Source organism: Anabrus simplex, chromosome 5, assembly GCF_040414725.1.
Source record: "Anabrus simplex isolate iqAnaSimp1 chromosome 5, ASM4041472v1, whole genome shotgun sequence".
Classification (NCBI taxonomy): Eukaryota; Metazoa; Arthropoda; class Insecta; order Orthoptera; family Tettigoniidae; genus Anabrus; species Anabrus simplex.
The window spans coordinates 313,763,939-313,789,998 of NC_090269.1; the positions used below are offsets into that span (position 1 = coordinate 313,763,939).

The following is a 26,060-nucleotide window of genomic DNA, read 5'->3' on the forward strand; positions in this document are numbered from 1 at the left end:
ACTTGGATGCACTTGAAAAGGAACTTGAAAAACTTGGCATTTCAGAATGATTGTCAGATTCAAATGTAGTTTGCATTGGAACAGATGGTATATTAAGTTCTGTAGAACTCAATGAACTTGATTCATTACTGAAGTTCCTCTACACATTCTACTAGCAGCCACCCAAGAGGTTACAAGAACTGAGGTGAGAGTTCAGAAATTTCAGCATTTGCACAGTGCAAGATGGGTGACCACTAAGTTTGGTTGTGTATCAGCCCTAGTGACTGATTGCAAATGTGTCACTTTGCACTTGGTAAATGTAATTGCAAGTAAAAATAAAGCAGCTCCAGTGGCAAAATGTCTGCAAAGAAAACTCACTGATTTTAAATTTGTTCACATGCTGCACATTTGTCTGGATTTTTTAGTAATCCTAAAAAAATTGTATCTCTTATTTCAAAGGGAGCAGCTATTTCTCAGCACTATTGAACTATGTATAAAAAGTACAGTACCGTCACTCAAATTACTCAAAACTGTCCTTGGTCCAAATGAAGATGAATTAGTAACAAACACCTCTATTGGTGGCATTTTTCAAGACCTACTGCTGAAGGAAGTTGGACCAGCTGCTAGTTCTGCTGTTGATTTGCAGGGGGAAAAAACTGATTAGTCAACTGGAGGGAAGATTTTTGATTTATGGAACTGTAGAGAAGTGCACAACTTCATTTGATACCTTTGCATGGCCAACTGGACCTGATCTGTAAAATTATGATGTTTATGACATCTCAGTGTTGGCTAAACATTTCAAGGAGCAACTTGCAAAATGTAAAAAACAATGGAACTACATACAATGCATACAAAACCAGTGATATGTGTTCAAAGTTCTTGGAAGAGGAAAAAAATTGTTCGAACTGTTGGGAGTTCACAAGCAGCGATAGATGTCATATTCTGAGAGAGCTACTACTATCTGTTGTGTGTGTTCTTCCAATCTCTACAGCATCGTGTGAGCGAGAATTTACTGAAATGAACCTTATACAAGACAGATTCATATCATTAGAAACTAACATTCACCCCCTGTAGGTGGGGGGAGCACAGACAAAGAATACACCATACCTGCCAACCCTTCCGATTTTTAACTCGTCTTCCGGTTTTCCGATTAATTTTTATTTCTTCCTATTTTTGACCAATATAACCTCCAGTACGGTCAGTACTCTTCCCCTAGGACGAATTCTCATGTGCTTGTGTAATTTACGCAACCTCATTTTTAAGCATATTTACCGGTATTTGATGCTTTATTTGGTGGGCGGATCATCCGTCGCCTTCGTGTATCATATTTCCCGCTCACTATAGCAGCGTGTGTGCTGTTCAGGTGGAAATTCGGGACGGCAATCGTCCTACGAGTCAGAGAAGGTCATGCGCACTAGCGACCAGTAGGGACTCTGTTGATCGGAACGAAAGAGTGAGTTTGTTTTTGTGTGGTTCGCGCGCTCGTTTCTGTGCATAGTTTCGTTGGAGTTTTAGACCATGTGTTTTTTCTTGCAGTTCTGTTCATTTCCCCCTGTCGAAGTCATATGTTAATAATGTACGAGACATATTGATCTGTTTTGTATGTGGGAGTTTCGCGTATTTCAGTGCTTTTGTGTTGATCAGAGTTCATAATTTTAATGACCAATGTATTTCAGAGAGTTGTGTCGGTGACAGTTTGTGGTATTTTCCCTTCACATGATGACTGCAAAACATAACAAACATAATCTCCAAGTGTTCAGGGATACCTATAAAACTGAATTTCCGTTCATTTTACAGTCTAATAAAGGAAACTATTATGCATTTTGTTCTGTGTGTCGGTGTGATATTAATATCTCGCATGAGGGAAAACAGATGTTGTAGCTCACAGTGTCACACAGAAACACAAAGAGAGCAGTGCGAAAACATTATTATTATGGGATGCCCATGTCATTTGATTAATTTGGCTGCCATGAAGGGTGCATACACCCTTCCTGTCAAAATTGATGAGATGCTAATTGATATTTATTATTATTTAGAGAAAAGCTCAAAGAGAAAAGATCATCTCAAAATGTATCAACCTTTGTACCAAACTGATGTTAGAAAAATATTTAAGCATGTGTGTACACGCTGGTTATCCTTGGGGAAATATTTGGAAAGATTGATTTCAGAGTTCAGAGTTTTTTTAAGGATGAGGTAAAGCAGTCCAATGGCACAGACACATCTGTGAAGTATTTCCAAATTCCCAAGCTAAAGTCACATGATACAGAAATGGAACGTGGTCCTTGTGTCAGTAGAGTACAAGACCAAGCTTCTGTTATTTCTGGAAAAAGGAAGGCGGAGAGTAGTTCATCTCCATCTGTGAAGAAAATGAAGGAGTCTAGTTGCACTGCCAGTATTTCACGAGAGGAGAGACTACTTCTTTTTCTGCCTTCAAACTTTAATAAAGTATTTTGCTCATTTGTGGCATTTATCATCCCTACATTTGAGAAAACTAATAAAATTCTTCAGTCGCAAGCACCTCACATTCATGTCATAAGATCAATGCTGACGGATATGTTGAAGGACATTCTGTGTAGGTTTGTTAAGCCAGTGGTTATAAAAAAAAATCCTACAGTTTTAGAAGTGGTCTATCACACAAGAGAGAATCAGAAAGCTGATGATGATTTAGTAATTGGCTGTTCAACATCTCGTCTTGTAGAAAATCTGGCACCTGACGAGAAGAAAAACTTTTATTTGCACGTCAGAAACTATTTTATTGCAGTTTGTATTTATATTATTCATAAATTTCATTTGAATAGTGATGTTTTTGTTAATGCTCAAGTAGCTCAGATAAATTCTTTGCAGACTTCTTCCTTCAATGCCATAAAGTATTTTGTTTCAAAGTTTCCTGTTGTATTGCCAGTGAAAGATGGTGAAGATGACCAAGAAGCAATGGATGCATTACAGTGCCAGTTTTGTGCTCTCCAAGTGGAGGATTCACCATTGTCTGTTGTGCAAGAAGAAAGAGTAGATTGTTCTTGGTCTGCTATAGGGGATATGCGAGGTGCAGATGGGTGTTTCAAATATGATAGAATCGCAAAAGTAATGCTCTCAGTATTGACAATTCCACACAGCAATGCCGAGTGTGAAAGATTGTTCAGCCAGGTAAAAGACGAGGACACAATTCCGATCATCTCTGAATGACGAAAATCTCAGTAAACTATTTGTGGTCAAATCAAGTCTAAGTGGAAAGTGTTATGAGCAGCAGTATGACAGTGCGTTGTTGAAGAGGGCAAAGTTAGCTGCCAGTTCAATGCTAAACAAGTAAACACAGCAGTCTCTATCACCTACATGTGTATATTCTTCACCATTTGGTAAGTTGTAGTCAGTTCTTGACTTATCTGTCTAAATGTTACTATTCGTATGTATGTGTCATAAATGAGAATGATTATTAGGTACGTTTTCTTGCAATTGTTATTGTTTTCTCAGTTTAAGATTTTAAATGTAATGGTTAATGCGCATCGTAACTGTAGATATGTATGCCTTTTATCTTGTCCTCTTTTTACCAAGACCATGGCGCAATACTCTTGATGAAATCCAAGAATTTAAAAATCTTCCTATTTTTTATTTCTAAATGTTGGCAGGTATGGTACACCCATGGTATCCCCCGCCTGTCGTAAGAGGTGACTAAAAGGGGCGACCAAGGAATGATCAAATTAGAACCCTGAGACTACTTGTAACTAGTACCATCACGCAGGGAACACTATGGGTCACTTTTACTTGTGTGTAGTACCACTGTGTTAGGTATAAAATAGGTTTGTGATTAGTAGCGACAATGTATGGCTCAGGATGCATTTTACAGTACCTGTGATTCGTACCCCTAAATGAGCAACACCATGGGACTAGCGACTACATGGTTCTGCCTTGCCTAAGCTTAGTACCCTCTATGTGAGGAACACCACGGGATAGTGCGGGTCCCTGTGGTTAGTCCACTTATGTAAGGAACGCCATAGGTTTGCATTGCCTGTATAGGTTTGCGTTGCCTATAAATAGCGCTGCAGTGTGCGAAACACCATAGGTCTGTGTTACATGTGCGAATTTCATTACCTCTGAGTAGTACCATAATGTGTGGAATACCGCGAGTCTATGCTACTTTTGATTAGTACCGCAACATGACAAATAGCATGGTTCTGTTTTCCTAGCGATAAGTACCATTGAGGGCCGATGACCTGGATTTTGGACCAGTTTCGACTACAAGCATCATCGATTCAGTATTGTGCTTTAGAAGCAGTCCCTTGGTCAGTAATACTATTGTTTATAACACTAGTTTCTGGGAATGTGGGGCATTACGGGTCGGATCCACTGATTGTTTCAACTTCATATCCATCCATTCATTCTTCGGCGTCAGGCCTCTTTATACGACAAGCATCATCATCGAACATTCTGTGTTATTTGATAATTTGTAATATGAATGTACCTGCAGTAAATTAATTTGATCCTACAAGGGTTGTGGATCGGCAGTTTTCAGTAGCAAGACCACAAGGCATATCCACAGTCACAAACGATCATGCAAATATTAAATGTAAGTCTTTGTTCAGTGTTCCTGAATTTTGCAAAACAAAAGTGACACTAGTGTTTACAGCTAATAGTCCTATTATGACTCTTTAATTTAATATATCTGGATGATTTAAATGTTAAGATTATAAACAATAATACCTAAGTCATTCTTTAGTTGCACAACTTGATTGTTTACAGGTGTCAGGTTGGAGGGATTCTTGCTTGTTCCTAAACTTTTGAGCTGGCTCCTCAATTCACAGAAAATTCCTGCACCCCTGCCATAACAACCTATTTAGTACTAAGTAGCAGAAAATTTGGACCTGTTCCTCAAACATTGTCTGAGTGACTGTGTTAATCAGTTTGTATCTGGGCTTTTATTAAAACGTTATCACTCACTGTTGTGCTTTCTTATCTCTCTCTCTCTCTTTCTCTCTCTAATATCAAAGAACTTTCTTTGAGGGTGCGTAGATTTTTATGACTCGGCAGGTACATTTTCTGCCTTCATTATGACTACCATTTGTAAGAAGTGGAAAACAATTTGTACCAGAGCAACGCAAATAATAGAGACTATTATTAAGCAGTGTGATCAGGAAGCTAGAGAAGGTAAATTTTCTTAAAACAAATTAACCTGGGTGCTGCAGATTACACTGTGTTACTGTTCTAAGTATCACTATTCTTTGAAAGGAGGGAGTTTCTGCCAGTGTATCTTTACCAATATCTGAAGAATGTAATTTCCAGTGTGATGATTTGGACAGACGAGTTGAGGAGAGGCATTATTAGGGACTTCTTACTGCCATTCAGGAAAATACAAATTGAATGTTCAAATATTCTTATTTGGCAAGCCAAGTATTGAAAGAACACCGTAACTTTCCGTGATCAAAATAGGAATATTTTTTACATGGATGAGAGCTGATTGGATGATAATCTTACATTTAGTAAATGTTGACAGAAGGTAAAACATTCCTGAAATCACAACCAACAGAAGCTCTGTAAATAGGCTGACACTCACCCATACTGGATCCAAAAGTGGATTTATTGCTGGAGCGCAAGTTTGGCCAGCAGTGATAAATTATGAGCAAATGAATGCTGCCAATTTTGAGAAGTGGTTGCCTGAAAGATAGCTTCCTAACCTGCCCAAAGAAAGTGTAATAAGAGAATGCCCCTTATCACAGTATTCAGGAAAATAAACCATCCTCGCAGTATGCTGTCAAACAAGACATGTAGTGGATACAAGTAAACAATGTTCCATTTTGTGAACATATGAAAAATCAAGCTTTTTGAATTTATTCAAAAGTACAGTATATCAAGAGTCCTGTAAGCGAACATAACGTAACTTGAGACGTGTTACTGACAAAGCTGTAGGAAGTGACGAGAGACACTGCCTCGTTCGGAAGACCAGCTGACTGAGAAGGATTTGAATGACGTCATAACATAGGAAAAGGATTTCTGGAAGAAGGATTGTTTATTGGAAGATCAAACATGGCTAGTTGCTCCATAAGGTTGCAGGTTTGAGCTACCTTCATTAATTTTGTTAGTCAGTTATACTGTATATTAATTTCACTACTTTTCTTGGTTTTTGCATTGTTACTAAACATCACAAAATTATTTCCTTAAAACAGTAAATTATCAGCAGGAAGCCTTACTAGGTGATGCAAGTGAGAGTTGGCAGCAGTCTGAAAGCTTTCAGCTTACACTAGTGGACATAATTCTGGACACTTTTTGTTATAGGTTGAATTCAACCATATATCACAGGATAAATTCTTACTGAGAGTATATAGCTGATTTTCTTCAGTTGTTTATGGCAACGTACAACGCTATTAATCATTTATGACAACGTAGTAATGTGCATTGTTGGTTTTATTGCAATTTTACTCTCACTGTTACAGTAAGTACCAATGTTGATGAGAAAAGAGTGGGAAAAACTTCCTAATTTCTTGAGCTCGGGTTTCCTTCCCGTTCCCATTATTGTCATATGGTATACTGTAGCTGGTGTCATTGTTAGCAACATTCACGGATTATTGAGTGACTGGTGTGCTTCTTTCATTTTGGTGTGTGAGTGAACATTTCTTCAACTTGTTAGCTGTCCTTTCAGTGAAGAATGACTCCCACGCCCAAGAAACGGATTGATTGGTCACCATCTAAACGTAGTAGACCTGTAACTTTACGTGAGGAAGGGTATACGTGTGGAGAGATTGCAGCAAGACTGGGTGGTGGTGCTACTAAGTCAGGTGTAAGGAAGGTGTGGGAACATTATAAGATAACCAACAGTACTAAAATTGCTCCTAGAAGTAGATGAAAACCTGTGCTTTCTCCTCAGGAGGAAAGAAGAATTTGCCGCCTTGCGTTACAAGACCGTCAGCGTACTTCAGAACAGATTAAGGAAGTGCTGGAATCATATGGAGTCACCATTACTGACAGAACTGTCTGAAGAAAATTGTGTGCAAATGGTTTGCCAACCAGGAGGCCAAGAAAAAAGCCTTTTAATGCAAAACAAAGGGAGAAACGCGCGAAGTGGACTCGGGAACACAGGATGTGGACTGGAGCAAGGTAATTAAGAGTGATGAGACACTTTTTTTTAATATTTGGAACTGATGGTATCAAATACGTGCGTCATCGACCTGGCGAAGGTTTGTTACCAGAATGCTGAACTGTTACTATGAAACATCCAGTCAGTGTGATGGTGTGGGGATGCATGACAAGTCATGGTGTTGGTCGACTACATCTGATAGATGGTACACTAAATGCCCAAGGATACCAGACTGAGATCTTGGAACAAAATCTGCTACCTTCAATCAGCGATTTGTTTCCTTATCAGAGACAGTGCTTCTTTCAACAAGAAGGTGCTCCATGCCTCGCTGCAAAACTGAGCATGAAATGGTTGAAAGATCATCGCATTAATGTTTTGCCATGGCCGGGTAACAGCCCCAATCGAAACTTGTGGGCCAGACTGAAAGTACTCGTTTCGCACCAAAATCCAACGAATAAAATGGAACTTGTTGAAACCATCATTCAGGCTTGGTCCAAGGTCATAACTATAGACGATCTTCAAAGGTTGGTTGGCTCCATGCCTCGCAGAATCAAAGCAGTAATAAAAGGCAAGGGATTCCCCACAAAATATTGCATAACTGTTACGTTGCAGAGACTGTTTTATACTGCAGAATTAATTATTTAATGCCGTCCTCGCATAACGCCCGTCATGTCGTGTATTTCAAATTTCAACCTTAAATACAATTACATGCCACAATATTGCTTGAGCATTACATTAATTTGCTTATAACCCCATCACCCGCCAAGTAAGTAGGTCAGTAACATACAAATACATTGCATTATGAAAAGTGTCCAGAATTATGTCCACTAGTGTACAGCAAATCTGAGTGAAAGCTTGTACATCGGCTGTTAGAGGGGTTAGCAGGGAGAAGCGATGGACAGGGCTTCTTATACATTGTCTAAATAGAGGTTCATCAACTTTGGCTGCTCCTATGTGACCAACTACAGCTAGTGAGTGTCATAGCCAGTGATTGACATAGCCAGTTATAGTTCCTCATTTGTCTTTCCATTCCCAGTTGCACCAATAAAACATTATAGGAGTCTCGTGCCCTCAAAATGACATGTTATTGTTTCTTGGAATGCTGGGTGCATTATTTTATTAGTGGGGAATCAGATAAATCATGTCTCCCTTCGGTCCACACATTTAGTATATAAAGAAATAAGCGCCGCACACATTTACAACTCTATGCATTTTCAGTTACTCACATAACACAAAATAATATAACCCTGAAGTGAGACCCAAAAGCCACTGACTCTAAAACCATGACCACAGTTTTGGTAGCACAGAGGAATGAACCCCAAACATGTGGGTGAGACAAGATCTTATGAACAACACGGAAAACACAAACAAATAATACTAAGAAAACATTGCATAGGAAACGGAAAGAGATGGCAAACAAGATAGACTATACGAGACACAAAATTTAAAGGAACTTTCAGCATGGCTACAAGAAATGAATCAGCCAGTCAGGAGCTTGTCCAACCCTCCTGTGTTGCCTAGTACAGAGTAACAAGGGGACACGCTGTGGGTATTTATAGCATATTGTCTGTTAGTCTGGCCTAGGGTCCAGTTCCAAGTTGGTCGAAATAGAGGTAGTGTACTGTAGAATAAAATTCAGAACCTTATTTCACAAACACAAATTTTCCGAAAATACAGGATAGATTGAAAAACATAAAAGTAACACAGAGAGAGGATGAAGAGATACTGGGAAGAGAAGAAGAAAAAACAAAAGAATGCCAGTCAGTTCACTGCACTCCTTAGTTGGACATAACGAATCAAAAGAGAATCGCACGAATCACACGTAATAAATTCACAAGCACTATAAAATAATATAAAAACCACACACTCTCAATGAAATAAAATAGAAAACTGATCACAGCAAAACGAGGACGGCATTCTATACAGCGTTAAAGCCTAGATTGCGGTGTCTGTTCATCCAGTCTTTCAGCACTTAACTGCTCTGCTGCAAACGGACATATCTTTGAGATGCCTCCTGCCAGATAAAGCAGAGGAAAGAAAACAGAAGGGGCAGAAGATAATGCAGTGAGTTTTCTTATTCTGAAAGCAAAATTAAAATAAATCATAACTCACCAACCACTTGGCTTAGAGATGTGGTTCGTGGACGGTCATGTTCAGAATAAAGTTGTCTGTCTGACTAAACTACTATGAATCTTTGAGCAGTCTAACATTTTCTAAGCCTAAATGATAAATTATAACATTAAAATAAATTTTGTAAGAAGGAATAAAGTCTGTTAAATGGTTCCACTGTGTTATCACCGTACTCGCGATCTGTTTAAGCATATTTAGTCCCTGCTTAACTGACAGAACTTTATTCCTTTTTGAGAATATCGCAGTTAAGAAAACTTGCTAATTTTACACAGACAAATCTTAATGATTACTTCACGAAGCTGTAATGTTTGTGAACAATGTAAAATCACTTATAATACCTCCGATGGACATAGTTAAACAAAAATGATATAGAATAATCAAAATAATAATATGCTTATGTTTAAAGTGGATGTTCTTTCCCATTAAAATGTTTGGTTACTTTTTACAAACTTGGTTCAGTGGACACCTCTCGTAACAGTCATATTTCCTCGGAACCAGCGGTTTGAGGTTTGACTGCATATCATAATGTCTTTAAATTCAGGAAATCTGTTAAGATCTAGGTATTACGGGGATTTTTGTGACGATACAGACCACTATCTGATCTATAGTGAACTAAGTATCTCTTGGCTTAGGATAGAGAGAATTTAATCTGTCTGCAGATGAATAAGAGTACAAAATCTCCAGGATGAGCAAATTAGACAGAAGTACACAGATATGATTAGTGAAAATTTCCAAACAACAAAGCAATCAAAGGCATTTAATTGACAATTGGGATGCAGTGAAAATTGATGGTAGAATGAGTTCTTGGTTCAAGGTAGTTACAGGGTTTAGACAAGGCTGTAATCTTTTAACTTTGTTGTTCATAGTTTACATGGATCATCTATTGAAAGGCATAAAGTGACAGGGAGGAATTCATTTAGGTGGAAATGTAGTAAGCACTTTGATAGCAGACTGTGCTGAAAGCCTGCAATCCAGTATTTTGGAACTTGAAATTAGGTGCAATGAGTATGATACAAAAATTAGCCTGTCCCAATCTAAAAGACACCTAAGAGAATTGAAGTTCCAGTTGGGAATACATAACTGGAACAGGTAGGTCATTTCTAGTTGGGAATTCCAGCTGGAACAGGTAGGTCTTTTCATGTATTTAGCATATTCTCCCAGGATGGGAGTTAGTGAGTTTCGATCAAGAAGCAGCAAAGAGAATGCAGGGTGCTCACAGTTCTGTTCACCAGTATTCTGTAAGAAATAAGTTGGCTCCCAGATTAGACTATCTTTAAATCGGTCTGTTATCAGATCAATTTTATTGTGCGGGAGTGAATCTAGCAATAATCATTGCTCGTACAAACAGATGAGAACAATGCCAGGAGGGTATTCTGAATGAGGAGATAAAAGCTAAGTTAGAAATGAACCCGATGGATGAAGCTGAAGTGACTTCGGTGGTGCGGTTAAGTGAGGGTAATGGAGGAAGTTGATTACCTGAGAATAAGGCCTTGTTGGTCATGGAGGGTAAGAGAAGTACAGGGAGACAAAGACGACTATGGTTAGTCAGTCTCTAATGATGTAAAGATAAAAGATATGGTACTAAACAAGGTGAAGAGCTATTTACAAAAAAAAATATATAAGATTGTAGAACCATTTAGTAAATTCACAGAGGTTTGCAGATTGAACACTGAAAGGCATAACAGTCTAAAATGAAGATGTGTATATGTGCAGGGTACCCATTTTTAGAAAAACTGTGAAAACACAGGGAAATAAAAACGCAGAAAATATACAGGTAAATGACTTGCAACATCCTTATTAAGCCTTCAGCCTAGACTGCATCCATGATGATGATGCTTGTTGTTTTAAGGGGCCTAACATCGAACGTCATCCATCGGCCCCTGAGACTACATCCATACGGAATGACTGAATGAGTTTGTTATATAGACAAGGCACGAGGCATATACAGGGAGTAGTACTTTGAGGGAGAGATGAAGACGACAGAATGAGTGTGCGCAGTAGTGCGAGTGAATTAAAAAGATAGACGTACTTGTGCTAACAGCTCAAAGATGGCAGTATACAAGGCATGTGAATTATCTAGTATGTTATTGCTTTAGTTTAAGTGTGGTGTATCATACAATTCACTCTTAACGATAACTTAATTCCAGGTCTCGCTTTGATAGTAAAGTTAAGTTTGTAAATAATTTTTCCCCATTAATTTGCATTTGCCTTGTTTGTATTAAACCAAAATTTAAATAATAGTAATAATATAAATTGAAAAGACAACTCTTTTTTTTTTTTTTTAATGCCCAGGGCCAGTTTCATCAACCACTGTTGAAATTCCACTAACGGAACATTAATTTAACACCTTGTTAAGATTTTAACCTGTCATTATGGAAATTGCGTTTCACTGAACACTGTGACAAGTTATGGACTGGTGTTCTGTATCAGTACAGATCTATTTGATGAAGCTTGTAAATTGTAATACTATAACAAGCTTGTTAACTAACATGGCATTAACGTTCCGCCATTCCCGCGTCCAGAGTAATTGGCTCTCGAAACATGTACAGGAATTAGGTATAATAAAATATGTAAAGTATTGACAAGGTGGGAAGGTATTTTATAGAAATTTGAATATAAGTCAATACGGACAGGAATAACCAACATGGTGAAAATAATCAATTCCAGGATGGGGCACGTAAAAGAAATCCTGACCAGTCTCTCAGGGTTCATGAATATTTTTTTATATACGTGGAATCAGACACACCGATATGCCAAGTAACATTTCATCTATTAGCCGAGTTGATGGACATCTCCATCCGACGTATCATTGGATCGCAAGAATACTCGATAATTCAACCTCTTAATTCTAAGTTAGCTTACACCTGTGCCATTTCACTGTCCTAAGATGATAATTCAATAGAGCTAAAATGGTTGCAATTGCCAATATCAAAATTAAAAATGATGCAAAACTTAGTCATTCATATCAAGGAGATACGATATATAACGAGATCGGAATAGTAAAGATCAACATGGCAGTGGCTGAGACAAAAAAGTACTCTGAATTGTTAAGACACTGTACTATTGAAAAATGATAATTGAATGCACAAGCTTAATGAACGGACGTGTCGATCTGAAGAGACTGAAAACGCGTATATAATCTGAGTTGGAAGAGAATCATTAAAAGAACAAGATATACGAGGTCTACATTTATTAGAGGACACATAATTACAAAAGCAGTAATTAAAACCACCAGATAAGAAGAGAATTAGAAAGGAATTCATAGTCATACATTGAAATTTCATCACGGCGAAGAGTAAGGGCCGATTGCAGAAACGATGACAACGTCTAAATCGAGCACGATCTTCCATTGCATAAACAATGTTCAGTCGATGTTTAACTAGACATCGTTTAAAGCTTCAATATTGGGTTGAAAATGGAGATAGAAGTATCTCTCATGCAATTATTTGCTTGTCGAAACCAATGAAATTTGTTGGTGCGCGCACCGAACGCCAGTCAGCTGTTTGTCTTCCTACACATTACTCAAATATGGCTAAGTATGAACATGACTTGCCCACAGATAAGAGTATCACTTTCGGTGGAAATTAAAACTCATAATATTATCGACACTAAAGCGACATGCCACCGTACGAGGAAGTGTAGCTTTGATTATAGCATTGTGCCCATTGCATTTTCTGACTTATTTCAAAACGGCGTCAAGTAAAGGTATGGACCACACAGGCCGGAATGGTATGGCAGAGAATCCCAAGTTACAAGTCTATAGGAGGCCATGACTAAGTCGGAACAGACGATCTTAAAAGGGTGTGAGAAGAACAGTGCAGTATGAATTGTTTCGAAAAACAAATAAAATATTATGTATTATTTATTATACACACTTACTAAATTGAATTGGAAGCAACAAGAAGCAATTCATTACCATTGTGATCAAGAGGAGAAAAATAGCGATTATAGTGGGATTTTCAGAAATACTGCACCTTAAAAGCAAGAATGTACGGCAGAATACTTGCTATACATCATCAAGAAATATAAGAGCGGCGTGAAATACGAATATTGTATTTTAAATACGTTCACCATTTGAGCTGAAAATCATTCGACATGACGGAGCACATAATCGAGCAGCGTTGTAAGAAGAGAAAGATACGAACAAATCATTTTCCTGAGAGGAAGATTTAAGAGAATGAAGCTTTTCAGCTGTTAAATAATAAAAAAATTACAGTTTCTTCAGAAATAAGGTTGAAGATATCAACATAAGTTTCAAATAGTTGATTGACCGAAATACGAAGAATATCAGAATAATTACAAAGAGATTATTAGTTGACGAAATTATTTTAAAAATGAACGATTACTGCCTGAATTTCTTGGATGTTATTGGCAGCTGCTGTATGAAGAAGATGATGACTTGCTAATTTCGAGATGGACCGACGTGAAGAAGGATATGATCGAGCCTAGAGACCAGACCTGATATGTGAGGAGACCACCAGCCAAACCGCAGACCTCCAGCCGAACCACAGACCGCAGCTAAGCATATGTATCTAATATAACCTACAATAAGTGTGAAATACTTAGAAGTGGAAGTGACTCAGTGAAGTGATATTATATAGTTGAATGATATGGCTAAGCATGAGCATGACTTGCCCACAGATAAGAGTATCGCTTTCGGTGGAATTTAAATTAACATGTAACTAAATCAATATCTCGAAAGAAGTGGCTATGCGTAAGTCGAGTAGATGATCGTTTAAAATGTGAGCACGTGTTATTTCGAGAAAGAAGGTAGATTATTATGCTGTTAAATATGAGAATTTGCGAGTATTAGATAACATTAATGGATTTCGTGAAGCCGTTTATGCTATGTTTACGTCACTATGGGACGTTATGAGGAGAAGTAGGGATTCATACAAAATATTCCTTGTCAAATCATGTCGTAAATGGAATTATGAATTGTTATAGTTTAAGCATCGATCTACGAGAACAGAAGTGATCCATATAAGAGAATATGAATGTAACAGAGGATAATACGTCTTTATAAATATATTGTTATAGGAAGAGGTTATGAGATATGAAATACGGTAATGTTAATGATGTTATTGAAATGTTTGAAGGTTATATATTTGAAAATGGAGAAGTGATTTAAGTAAAATAATTTGACATTGTGTCATAAGACGTAGATATGATGCAAGCACAATGAAAGACGTACGTCGGGGGAGTAACTCAATATTAAGGTATGAATATCGAATCCATGTGTGTAGTTAAGAGTAGTTTCCATTATGTCAATTACAGCTGTAGATGTTAAGAAATACTCGTGGCATATGACATATTCTCGTAAGTAATGCAATGAAAGATATATTGAGTGTGCATAGCCATTATGAAGAATAATGTAGGTGGGTAGTGATGAGATATCGTAAATGCAATATTTCTGGAGTCACTTAAGGGGACACTATAGTGAAATTTCATGAATTTCGAGGAAAACACCAAAATTGGGTTTAGAACTCTAAAAAATACCCTGATGTGTGTTCTTCCGAAAAATGCTTTTCTTTTCTAAGTGCCGCCATTTTTAAAGCCTACAGCACCTCCTTTAAATGGCGCTGCGCTAGTATTTAACTGTCCCATGCTCTACTGGACACGCCCCTCCAGTTGCTTCTAAGAAGTCATCCCTTTCTTACGTCTCTCTCATTTGGATTTCAAATATAATCTAATAATTGAGTAGCAGATGTGATATTCTGTATGATGTAGTTTTAGAAATAATGCCAACATATCAGAGACTTGCATCAGATGCACTGCTACAAAGGTGCACAAAAGGGAAGACACAAAATCCAAATGAGAGACTTCACAGTGTTCTTTGGAATAAATGTCCAAAAGAAGTATTTGTTACTAGGAATAAACTTCAGCTTGGTATTGTGAGTGCTGTGAGTGAGTTCAATATGGGGTCTGTTAGAACACTTGAAGTCCTTCAGTCCATCAGAGGGAAGTCAGTACCAACTTCTGCTGTGGATAGCAGTTACCAGCGAGACCAAAGGCACATAGAGCAAAGCAGGAAAAGGAGCTCAGGTGAAAGCCAATAGCTAAGGAAAATAATGTGATGAAAATATCACTGGAGGAGAGAAGAAAGAAGCATGAAGGGCATACATATTGTGCAGGACAGTGAGTGAAGTTGCATAGACACGGGGACTGGGTGTATGTGTCGTCTTCATCATCATTTCATCCTCATCACGACGCACAGGTTGCCTACGGGCGTCAAATCAAAAACCTGCATCTGGCGAGCCAAAGTCCTCGGACACATCCAGGCACTAAAAGATGCCATTTCACAAGGATGTTTAGAAACTGGCACACTCACTCGTGCCAATTTCAAGAATAAGGTCCCTGATGAACACATTATTATTATTATTATTATTATTATTATTATTATTATTATTATTATTATTATTATTATTATTATTATTATTATTATTATTTATTTTCCTTAAATTGTACATGTACAATTTAGGGGTGGTAGATGGAGAAAGGGCAAGCCCCACATACACGGAAGTGCCTCCATCTCCACATGTGTACATAAACTCTACTGAATATTTACATACAAACTTATGTAGACAATTTTAAATTTACATATTTACACTACAAACACTGTACCCTTAGAATAATAATTATCTTGATTTATCCTGAAAATATTAGAGTAAGAACACCCAGCCATTTATATTCTCACTCAGACCCCTGTATACACACTCATTCACAACCACTCACACACGCGCACGCATACACATTCGCCCACATACACCTGTACTTGCACCCATCCTTCTTGCAATTCTAATTTATACAAGTTATATACATCACATATAGGTTTATATTTACATATACATTTTCTTTACTTCGCGGAGGAAGTGAGGAAGAGGAAGTAGCTTTACCTCAGATGGTATAAGGTTCCACGTACGAGCAGCCCTTGAGTAAAACCCATTTAAATATGAGGTTGTTCTAGCGAAGGGAGGGACAAGAGTAACTCCTTGGCCTCTTTTAACAGAGCGGTAATTGAGCTGCAGGCGGTGGAAAGGGAAGAGGTGTGTGTTATCTGTCAGGGATTTCTTAAGGAAGGCTACATCTATTTGTGTACATAACGAGTTCACTGGTGGCAATGACCTGGCTGTGTTTAAGGGGATGTGTTTGTTAATTAAACGTTCTGCTCGTCGCTGGATACCTTCTAGTTTCCTCATATTTTCCGTTGTAGTTGGATGCCAGGAAGGAAGGCCATATAATAGTATGGGCCGCACAAGGGAAATATAAGCCGTTCGTAGGGCTTTACTTCTTCCTCCCGAGAGACATCTACGGACGAAACCTAGCGCCCGGTATGCCTTACACCTCACTTCCTCCACGTGTTTATTCCATTTCAGATTGTCCGTAATGTGAATACCGAGCAGTCTGATGGAGTTAGAAGTCGGCAGTTGGATTCCACATAGAGTAGGTTGGTTTTGGAGTGGTTGTTTAGCTCTGCTTAGTCTTATATATTTACACTTCTTAATATTTATATACAATCTATTTACCTCACACCACAGAGCTATACTATCCAGATCCGATTGGAATTGTACAATATCATCACTGTTTTTCATGGCTCTGTAAATGACTGTGTCATCGGCATTCTGCGCCATGGTCGAATTTACACAATCCGGTAAGTCGAGAGCATAAAGCGTGTACAGGAGGGGCCCTATCACACTGCCCTGAATTACTCCAGAAGTAATTGTGGTTTGGTCTGATTTGGCTCCTCCGTACACAACACATTGCGTTCGACCCATCAAAAATGACCTCAACCATGACAGCAGTTTACCCTGAATGCCGTAGTTGCTAAGTTTTAACAGAAGTCTTTGATGTGACACCTGGTCAAAAGCTTTGCTCCAGTCCAGAGTCACACAGTCTATTTGTGAGACATCAGTCTGCTCCAAAGTGAACTGCCAGTCATCAATGACTTTTGTTAGAAGTGTTGTGCAGGATTTTCCCGGAATGAAGCCGTGCTGGTTTGAGTTCAGCAGGTTTCTCTCCTTGAGAAAATCCAACATACATTTAGCAACTAGACGTTCCATACATTTACAGACCCCTGATGTTATAGAAACTGGGCGGTAATCATCTACGTTTTCCTTATCTCCATCTTTGAAAACTGGCACTACGTTGGCTTCTTTCCACTCCAAAGGTACAGACCCGGTATTAATGGAATAGTTGAAGAGAGCGCAAAGCGAGGGCGCCAAGGCGACTGCACAATTCTTGAGAATTCTTGCTGGCACTCGGTCCGGCCTGGTCGCGGCATGAGGTCTTGTTTTCAGAAGGCTCTCCTTTACTTCATTCGTTGAGAAATACAGGTCGGTTAGAGGGAAGAGAGGGGTAGATGTTGTCCTTGAATATAGCATGTTCTCTTCCTCAGTAGGGACGGAGAAGTTACTTTTAAATTTCCTGTTGAAGGTGTCTGCAATTTCTTGTGGTGCGGAGACTGCCGTACCGTTATGTTTAAATACAGATGGAGCTCTGTTGCAACCTTTACTTCTGAGAAGAGCCCAGAGTTCCTTGGAGTTGGTGTTGAGACTGTGGATGTAAGAATCGTAGGAATCTCTGATAGATTGTTTAGCCTTGTTCCTAGCCAGCCTGTATTTCTCCCACTCATAATCGGTTGGATTTCTTTTCCATTTCTGGTACAGGCGGTCCCTTCTTCGAATTTCTCGCACTATCTCCTTGGTAATCCATGGAGATTTCCGTCTGCTGGTTATATTTACTGTTGGTGTGGTTTCTTCTACACACTGAAAGAAAATTTTCTTCCAGTCGTTCCATATCTTGTTTATGTCAGTACTGCCGCTGAAATCTGAGGTGAGAACGGGGAGGCGGTTGGATAGTAAAGTGGATAGATCGTTCCAGTTTGTTCGGGAAAAATTATAAACTGTTCTGGTGTGGAGTTTGGGGGATGGTTTTATATGGGTCAGTGTTGCGAGGATTGCCTGATGGTCACAGAATCCAGGAATAGTATTAAGAGATTGGACGGACTGTGGTATATTACTTAGGAAAAGATCAAGGGTTGAACGTGTTGTTTGCGTAATACGCGTGGCTTCGAACATTAATTGATGAAGGAATAAATCATAGAAAGCGGAAAGGAATTTATTGGCAAGAGGGTTATTTGGAACAGGTGCAGCATTTCTAGACCACTTAATTTCTAAGTTGAAATCACCGACAATATAAATGGCATCGTAATTTTGTTGTACATGTTGCACACGCTCGAGAGAGAGGATTAGTTCATCGTTCATTTCCGGCGACGACTTAGGGGCGCGATAAATTGATCCAATAAGGAATTTGCGTTTGTTGCACGTCACTTCCACCCACAGTGCTTCGGCTGCTGTCTCCAGGTGATGAACTCGAGTTGGATTACATTCTGGCTTGTCTGCAATTAGAACTCCCCCTGCAGAGCGGTGGGTTCGGTCCTTACGGAACAATATCAGCGAGTCAGGGAACACTTCTGAGTCATTAATTTTGCTGGACAACCACGTTTCACTGACACACACGATGGTCGGGTCAAGGGTTTCAAGCGATGCGTGGATATTTTGTAACCGTCCAGGTCGCATAATACTGCGCGCATTGAAGGCAAAAAGTGATATATTTTTATTTACATATGTACATTTAGAAGTATTCACTAAGTCACTGGGCGTATCACTGGTAACTGTAAAGAACGAGTCTGATAACAGCGGCATTTCACACTTCCAGCATAACCATGTACGGGAACCGTTCTTTATTTTTCTGAATTCAGACACTGAGACTTTTGCGCAGGTTCTATGGCCTTTTAGCGAGCAATTGTTACAGTGGACAAATAATTGATTCCTCCTACCACTATTTCCGCAAATTGTGCACTGTTGTGGACCCGGGTTTAGTTCGATGTCCCCACTTAGGGCAAGTGCCAAGCACAGCAGTGGCTGATTATCTACAGGCAGTCTGACAACACCGCTCCCGTCCCTTCGCCGAGGCCGACCTATGGCTGCCATCCCCAGACTTTCAGCACTGCACCACGTCAAACCGTTAAGACTACATTTTTCACTCACCAATAGTTTTTCCAATAGAATTATGTTTTCCAGGTATCCAGGAGGGTTATCTGAAGCGATTGTAGCACTTTTGGAGTATTGCACTGCACTCTTTACCACCAAAAATATAATAATACTACGCATAATACTCAGCGTCACTTCTGCACACGCCGCCATCTTAAGCCCCTGATGTCTTACTATGAGCAATGTAGATCATTTTCATTGGTTGTAGTGGCCGTTTACGATTGGATTACTCTTAACCCACTTCACAGATTGCCACTTCCTGATAAAATGTCGCTTGTTTGACTTATGATATATTTATTTTAAGTTCTTTATGCCATTGTAAAGGTTTGTGCAGAGTACGTTTCAAGATGATGATTCCAGAATATGATAAACATATTCAAGTATCACTCTTATGTGCCATGTCCCACTAAATTTAATGCATGGAAAACAAATATCCCAGGGAAAATACGGGAAAAACAAATTTAGGTTATTAGCGGACGCCCTGGTGTGTAATGTATGTATGTTTATTGATTTGATCACTTGTACAACTAGCTGAAAACAATATAAGGGTAGCAGGTAGAGACCTTCTTTGAGGCAGCTGTACTTCAGGGAGTGGCGACCCTGCCCACGTGAGTCCCAGAGCACACTGGCCCGGTGTGTAACATCTAGTAAGTGTCCCAGCTCAGGGTGACAAGCGAATACCTCAACGGCATTTACGGCGGAAAAGGTGGACTTTGGTACGGCATAAGTGGTGGAGGAGGCAGCCTAGTACTCGAGATTAATGGAGTGCAGTTACCAAAACTAATTTGAATGGCTGAACTCATAATGGGCGGCTCAGGGGCAGCGTCTGATCTCCATGTTAGGAGGGGCTGTGAACCTAACTCCTCTGAGGCTAACAACCTCAGTTGTATCTCTTGTCGATGTGTAGGCATCGGCCTCAAGCCAAAATCATTCGACTTGGCATTATGGAAAAATCTAGCATAGGCACTATCCCATGTGGTAACCAACCCACCGTTGTCAAGAACGTCAGAGAGCCTTTGGATTCTGGGTTGCTCGCACCAGCATGCAAGAGATTAAGGAGCAAGAGAGTAACTCACTTTGCAACTTTCAACGTCAATTCACTCCTTGAAAGTTGGAAAACTCGATCATCTGACCAATACCTTGTCCAAACAAGACATTGTGATAACAGCATTACAGGAGACCAGATTCACAGATGAGTAAGCTTTTGAATCACAAGGGTACAAGATTTTGAAAGGAAAACCAGGCAGGAGAGTGGAAAAATGCCCCTCACCTGGGAACGGGTTTTATAATCAATAATCGAATCCTAGGAGCAATCAGACTTCACTTCCAGGAATGGCAGGATTTCCACCCTTTCCTTCAAAGGAGCAAATACGCTCTACACACTAGTCAACGCACGCACACCTATAAATGAGAGCAACAAGAAAGACCTGGAGAAAGTAGAGGAATTCTGGGAAGACTTGGAGGAAACTATATCCAAGATACCAACCAACAATATGATTATACTCCTTGGAGATTTTAACGCACAACTCGGGAAAGAAAGGAGATTCAGAGCCATCGAGTTATGTAGGACCTTCAATCTGGTCATGAAATCTACAGCATTCAGACACCTCCCAAGAAAACAGGAAACATGGATATCTCCTCCCAACCCCAACCTAGGAGAGTTCCAGATTGATCACGTAGCGATCTCAAAACTTGTGGAATGTCAAAGTCCTGAGGGGTGCAAATTTAGGTTCAGTTCACTTCGTCTCCAAGATCAAAGTCAAGATCATCCCAAGATCCCAGAAAAACAGGAACACAACTCGAACAACAAAGTTTGACAGAGAAAATCTCAGATTGCACAAAGATTTTGCAACAGAATTAAACAAAAGACAATACCAGGGATGGGAACAGTTCAAAGAGGCTATGATTTATTCTGCAAGAGTCACAGTTCCTCTAAGAAAAAGAGGAAACATGCATGGTGGTCATCTGAATGTGATGATGCAATCAAAGAACACCGAAAGGCGTGGGTGAATTGGCGTTCCCAGAAAACACCAGAGAACCAGAAGTAGTTCCAGAAACAAGTAAAAGAACATCAAAGACCATCAGGAATCTGAAGAGAAAGAATGAAAAGGAATGCTTGATTCAGATCAAACAGGATTTTCAAAAAAATAACACTCGGAACTTTTATAAAACATTCTAGAACACCTGGAATAGATATGATCCTCCAAGCCTCAACTTCAGAAACCAAGAAGGAAAAGTAGCTCACAGTGATGTGGAGAATTGCCAGATTCTGGCAGATTACTTCACAAAACTCCTCAATTGTGAGCCACCATCTCAGAAATTCGACTACAGTCACAAGGAACCAAACCCAAACTCGGACCCTCCGACTGTGGACGAAGTCACGAGAATCATCAAGACCTTAAAGAACAACAAAGTACGTGGAGAAGATGGGATTATTGCAGAACTTTGGAAATATGCTGACAACAGAGCAATCGTTGAACTGACAATCCTGCACAATATCTGGGAAGAAGAGAAGCTGCCAGATGGATGGACATCAGCGTTAGTACACCCTCTTCACAAGAAAGGGGATAAGGCAGACGTCAACAATTACAGGGGAACATCGCCACTACCAGAGACATATAAGATCTTTTCAAAGGCACTGCTAGATAGAGCAGAAAAACAATTGGAACCACAAATTGGTGAGTATCAAGGAGGTTTTAGAAAGGGCAGGTCATGTGCGGAACAGATCCTGAACCTGAAGTTGATCACAGCATACCAGAAACAGAGGAACAAGAAATTCGTGCTCACATTTGTGGACTTCAAGAAGGCCTACGACTCGGTAGATAGAGAAACACTGATCCGCATCCTAGAAGAAATGGGTCCAGAGAGGAAGACCAGAGAGCTCATTAAACAGACTGCGACTGACACAACATCCAAGGTCACGTTCATGGGGATACTATCAGAATTCTTACGGATTAAAACAGGGGTCAGACAGGGAGATGGGCTTTCTCCATTTCTATTCAACTGTGTTCTTGACAAGTTTATTAGAGAGTGGCATAAGAAAATGCAAGGAATAGGTGGTATACGAATGGGATACAAGAATAGAGGGACTGTAGTCGACTGCCTAGCCTTTGAGGATGACATTGTGATTCTGTCAGTCAATAGAGGAGGCACTCAACCAGATAGCCCAGCTCCAGGAACAAACAAGGCAGGCAGGCTTACGGATCTCCTTCGAGAAGACATAGTACATGACCAATGTCAAAACAGCACCCAGAGGGATACCAGTGGAGGGAGGGAGAATTTGGAAAGTAGAGAAATTTAAATATCTGGGAGAGTGGATAGATAACAACCTGTCAGAGAAAGAGAGACTGATATCAAGAATCAACAGAAAGAGAGCAAACCAAGAACTGTACCACAAGGTAGAAAAGATCTGACACCATTTGGAAGAAGAGAGTCATGTTCTTTGGACACATTTACAGAATGCACCCAGGAAGACTGACCAACCAGATAGTACAGTGTTTGAGACCAGGAAAACTGTGGTACGCTGGCAGCAGGAAGTGAAGAAGGACCTGATAGAAATGGGAATACAATGATCGGAAATAAACAAAGGGAAACTTACAAGTCATAAACAAAGAACACACGAGTTTCTAAGAAAAAGTTGGTTTGCGGACCCAAACATCATAGACAGAAGAGAAAAGAAGGTTGCAGAGTGAAAGAATGAAGGATTACTGGGCGATGATCAAAGCCCAGAAGCAGCTGAAATCGAATTAGCATGGTCCACAGTTGACCAGAACGAAAGAAGAAGAAGAAGCTTGTTTGTTTCGTGATTCAGTGTTGGCATCTAAGAATAATTAAGTTTGCAGTTTTGAAGTGTGTTATATCTGATGTATTATAATTCTAAGCTATTTATTTATTTTTAATGTTACTTTTACTGAGTGAATGGCTGCGTGGTTTGACTCACGTAGCTTTCAACTTGCATTCGGGAGATAGTGGATTGAAATCCCACTGTCGGCAGTTCCGAAGGTAGTTTTCCATGCTTTCCCATTTTCATACTAAGCAAATGGTAGGACTATGCCTTAAGGCCATGGTTTGCTTCCTTTCTGCTGCTAGCGCTTTCCTGTCCCATTGTCGCCATGACACCTATCTGTGTCGGTGCGATGTAAAGCAAATTATAAAAATAAAAACTTTTATTGGCAAACATTTTAGTCATTTCACATTATCTTCTTGAGATACATCATTTCAGTGGAAATAGGTCCTCTTGATGACGGTCAGAGTTGAACTAACGGATTTGTGTGTGAATATTATGTTCATATTTTGTGACTTTTTTACGTGCTGTATTGTGTATCATAATTTATCCTTATTTTCCAGCATTAGACGTGGTTATGAGGTATATAAGCAAGTATGTGCGGCATGTCACAGTATGAGATTTATTGCCTATCGTAATCTGATTGGTGTATCTCACACGGAAGCTGAAGCCAAGGCAGAAGCTGAGGAAGTTCAGGTAGAATTTTCATCTTCATTGTTTATAACAAACCTATAACAGCAGCATAAATGCAGCAGATAACTGTTATATCGCTGAGTTGTTTAAGGCTAACCATGATTGAAATTTGTAAGTTAGAAAATGTACATCTTGTTGTGTTTGAGTCATCAGTCCATAGACTGGTTTGATGCAGCTCTCCATGCCACCCTATCCTGTGCTAACCTTTTCATTTCTACTTAACTATTGCATCCTACATCTGCTCTAATCTGTTTGTCATATTCATACCTTGGTCTACCCCTACCGTTCTTACCACCTACACTTCCTTCAAAAACCAACTGAACAAGTCCTGGGTGTCTTAAGATGTGTCCTATCATTCCATCTCTTCTTCTCGTCAAATTTAGCCAAATCGATCTCCTCTCACCAATTCGATTCAGTATCTCTTCATTCGTGATTCGATCTATCCATCTCACCTTCAGCATTCTTCTGTAACACCACATTTCAAAAGCTTCTATTCTCTTTCTTTCTGAGCTAGTTATCGTCCATGTTTCACTTCCATACAATGCCACGCTCCACACAAAAGTCTTCAAAAACATCTTTCTAATTCCGATATCAGTGTTTGAAGTGAGCAAATTTCTTTTCTTAAGAAAGCTTTTCCTTGCTTGTGCTAGTCTGCATTTTATGTCCTCCTTACTTCTGCCATCGTTAGTTACTTTACTACCCAAGTAACAATATTCATATACTTCCTTTAAGACTTCGTTTCCTAATCTAATATTTCCTACATCACCTGCCTTCGTTCGACTGCACTCCATTACTTTTGTTTTGGACTTATTTATTTTCATCTTGTACTCCTTACCCAAGACTTCGTCCATACCATTCAGCAACTTCTCGAGATCTTCTGCAGTCTCAGATAAAATAATATCATCAGCAAATCTCAAGGTTTTGATTTCCTCTCCTTGGACTGTGATTCCCTTTCCAAATTTCTCTTTGATTTCCTTTACTGCCTGTTCTATGTAAACATTGAAAAGGAGAGAGGACAAACTGCAGCCTTGCCTCACTCCTTTCTGGATTGCTGCTTCTTTTTCAAAGCCCTCGATTCTTATCACTGCAGACTGATTTTTATACAGGTTGTAGATAATTCTTCGTTCTCAGTATCTGATCCCTATCATCCTCAGAATCATAAATAGCTTGTTCCAATCAACATTATCGAATGCCTTCTCTAGATCTACGAATGCCATGTACGTGGGCTTGTCCTTCTTGATTCGATCCTCTAAGATCAGACGTAAAGTCAGGATTGCTTCACGTGTTCCTACATTTCTCCTGAAGCCAAATTGATCTTCTCCCCACTCAGCTTCAACTTGTTTTTCCATTCTTCTGTAAATAATACGTGTTAAAATTTTGCAGGCATGAGATACTAAACTAACGGTGCGGTAGTTTTCACACCTGTCAGCACCGGCTTTCTTAGGAATAGGTATAACAACATTCTGCCGAAAATCGGATGGGACTTCTCCTGTCTCATACATCCTGCACACTAAATGAAATAACCTTACCATGCTGGTTTCTCCTAAGGCAGTCAGTAGTTCAGAGGGAATATCATCAATTCCAGGTGCCTTGTTCCTATTTAGGTCACTCACAGCTCTGTCAAACTCTGACCTCAAAATTGGGTCTCCCATTTCATCAGCATCAACAGCCTCTTCATGTTCCAGAACCAAATAATCTACATCGTTACCTTGATACAACTGTTGGATATGCTCCTGCCATCTTTCTGCTTTGTCTTCTTTCCCTAGAAGTGGCTTTCCACCTGAGCTCTTAATATTCATGCACCTAGATTTCCTTTCTCCAAAGGTTTCCTTGATTTTCCTGTATGCAGCATCTACCTTTCCCAAGACCATACAGTCTTCGACATCCTTGCACTTCTCCTTCAGCCATTCTTCCTTAGCTACCTTGCACTTTCTATCCACTTCATTTTTTAATCGCCTGTATTCTTTTCTGCCCTCTTCATTTCTAGCGTTCTTGTATTTTCGTCGTTCATCAATCTGGTCTAGTATCTCCTGAGTTATCCACTGATTCTTAGTTGATCTTTTCTTCCTTCCTAACATTTCTTCAGCTGCCCTACTGACTTCATTTTTCATGACTATCCACTCTTCCTCTATTGTGTTTCCTTCAGCCTTTTCATTTAGTCCTTGTGCAACATGTTCCTTGAAACAATCTCTCACACCCTTTTCTTTCAACTTGTCTAGATCCCATCTTTTTGCATTCTTTCCTTTTTTCAATTTCTTCAACTTCAGATGGCATTTCATGACCAACAAGTTGTGGTCAGAGTCCACGTCTGCTCCTGGGAAAGTTTTGCAATCCAACACCTGGTTTCTGAATCTCTGCC

General features: G+C 39.5%; 1 protein-coding gene across 1 annotated transcript in view; it reads left to right on the top strand.

The window, feature by feature from the left end:
• Cyt-c1 (Cytochrome c1) overlaps window positions 1–26,060 on the top strand; it is a 121,891-nt gene that overhangs the window by 32,173 nt on the left and 63,658 nt on the right. Inside the window, exon 4 of the mRNA XM_067147536.1 lies at window positions 23,572–23,704. Coding sequence (XP_067003637.1) covers window positions 23,572–23,704 — 133 coding nt within the window. The remainder of the gene's footprint in view (window positions 1–23,571; window positions 23,705–26,060) is intronic.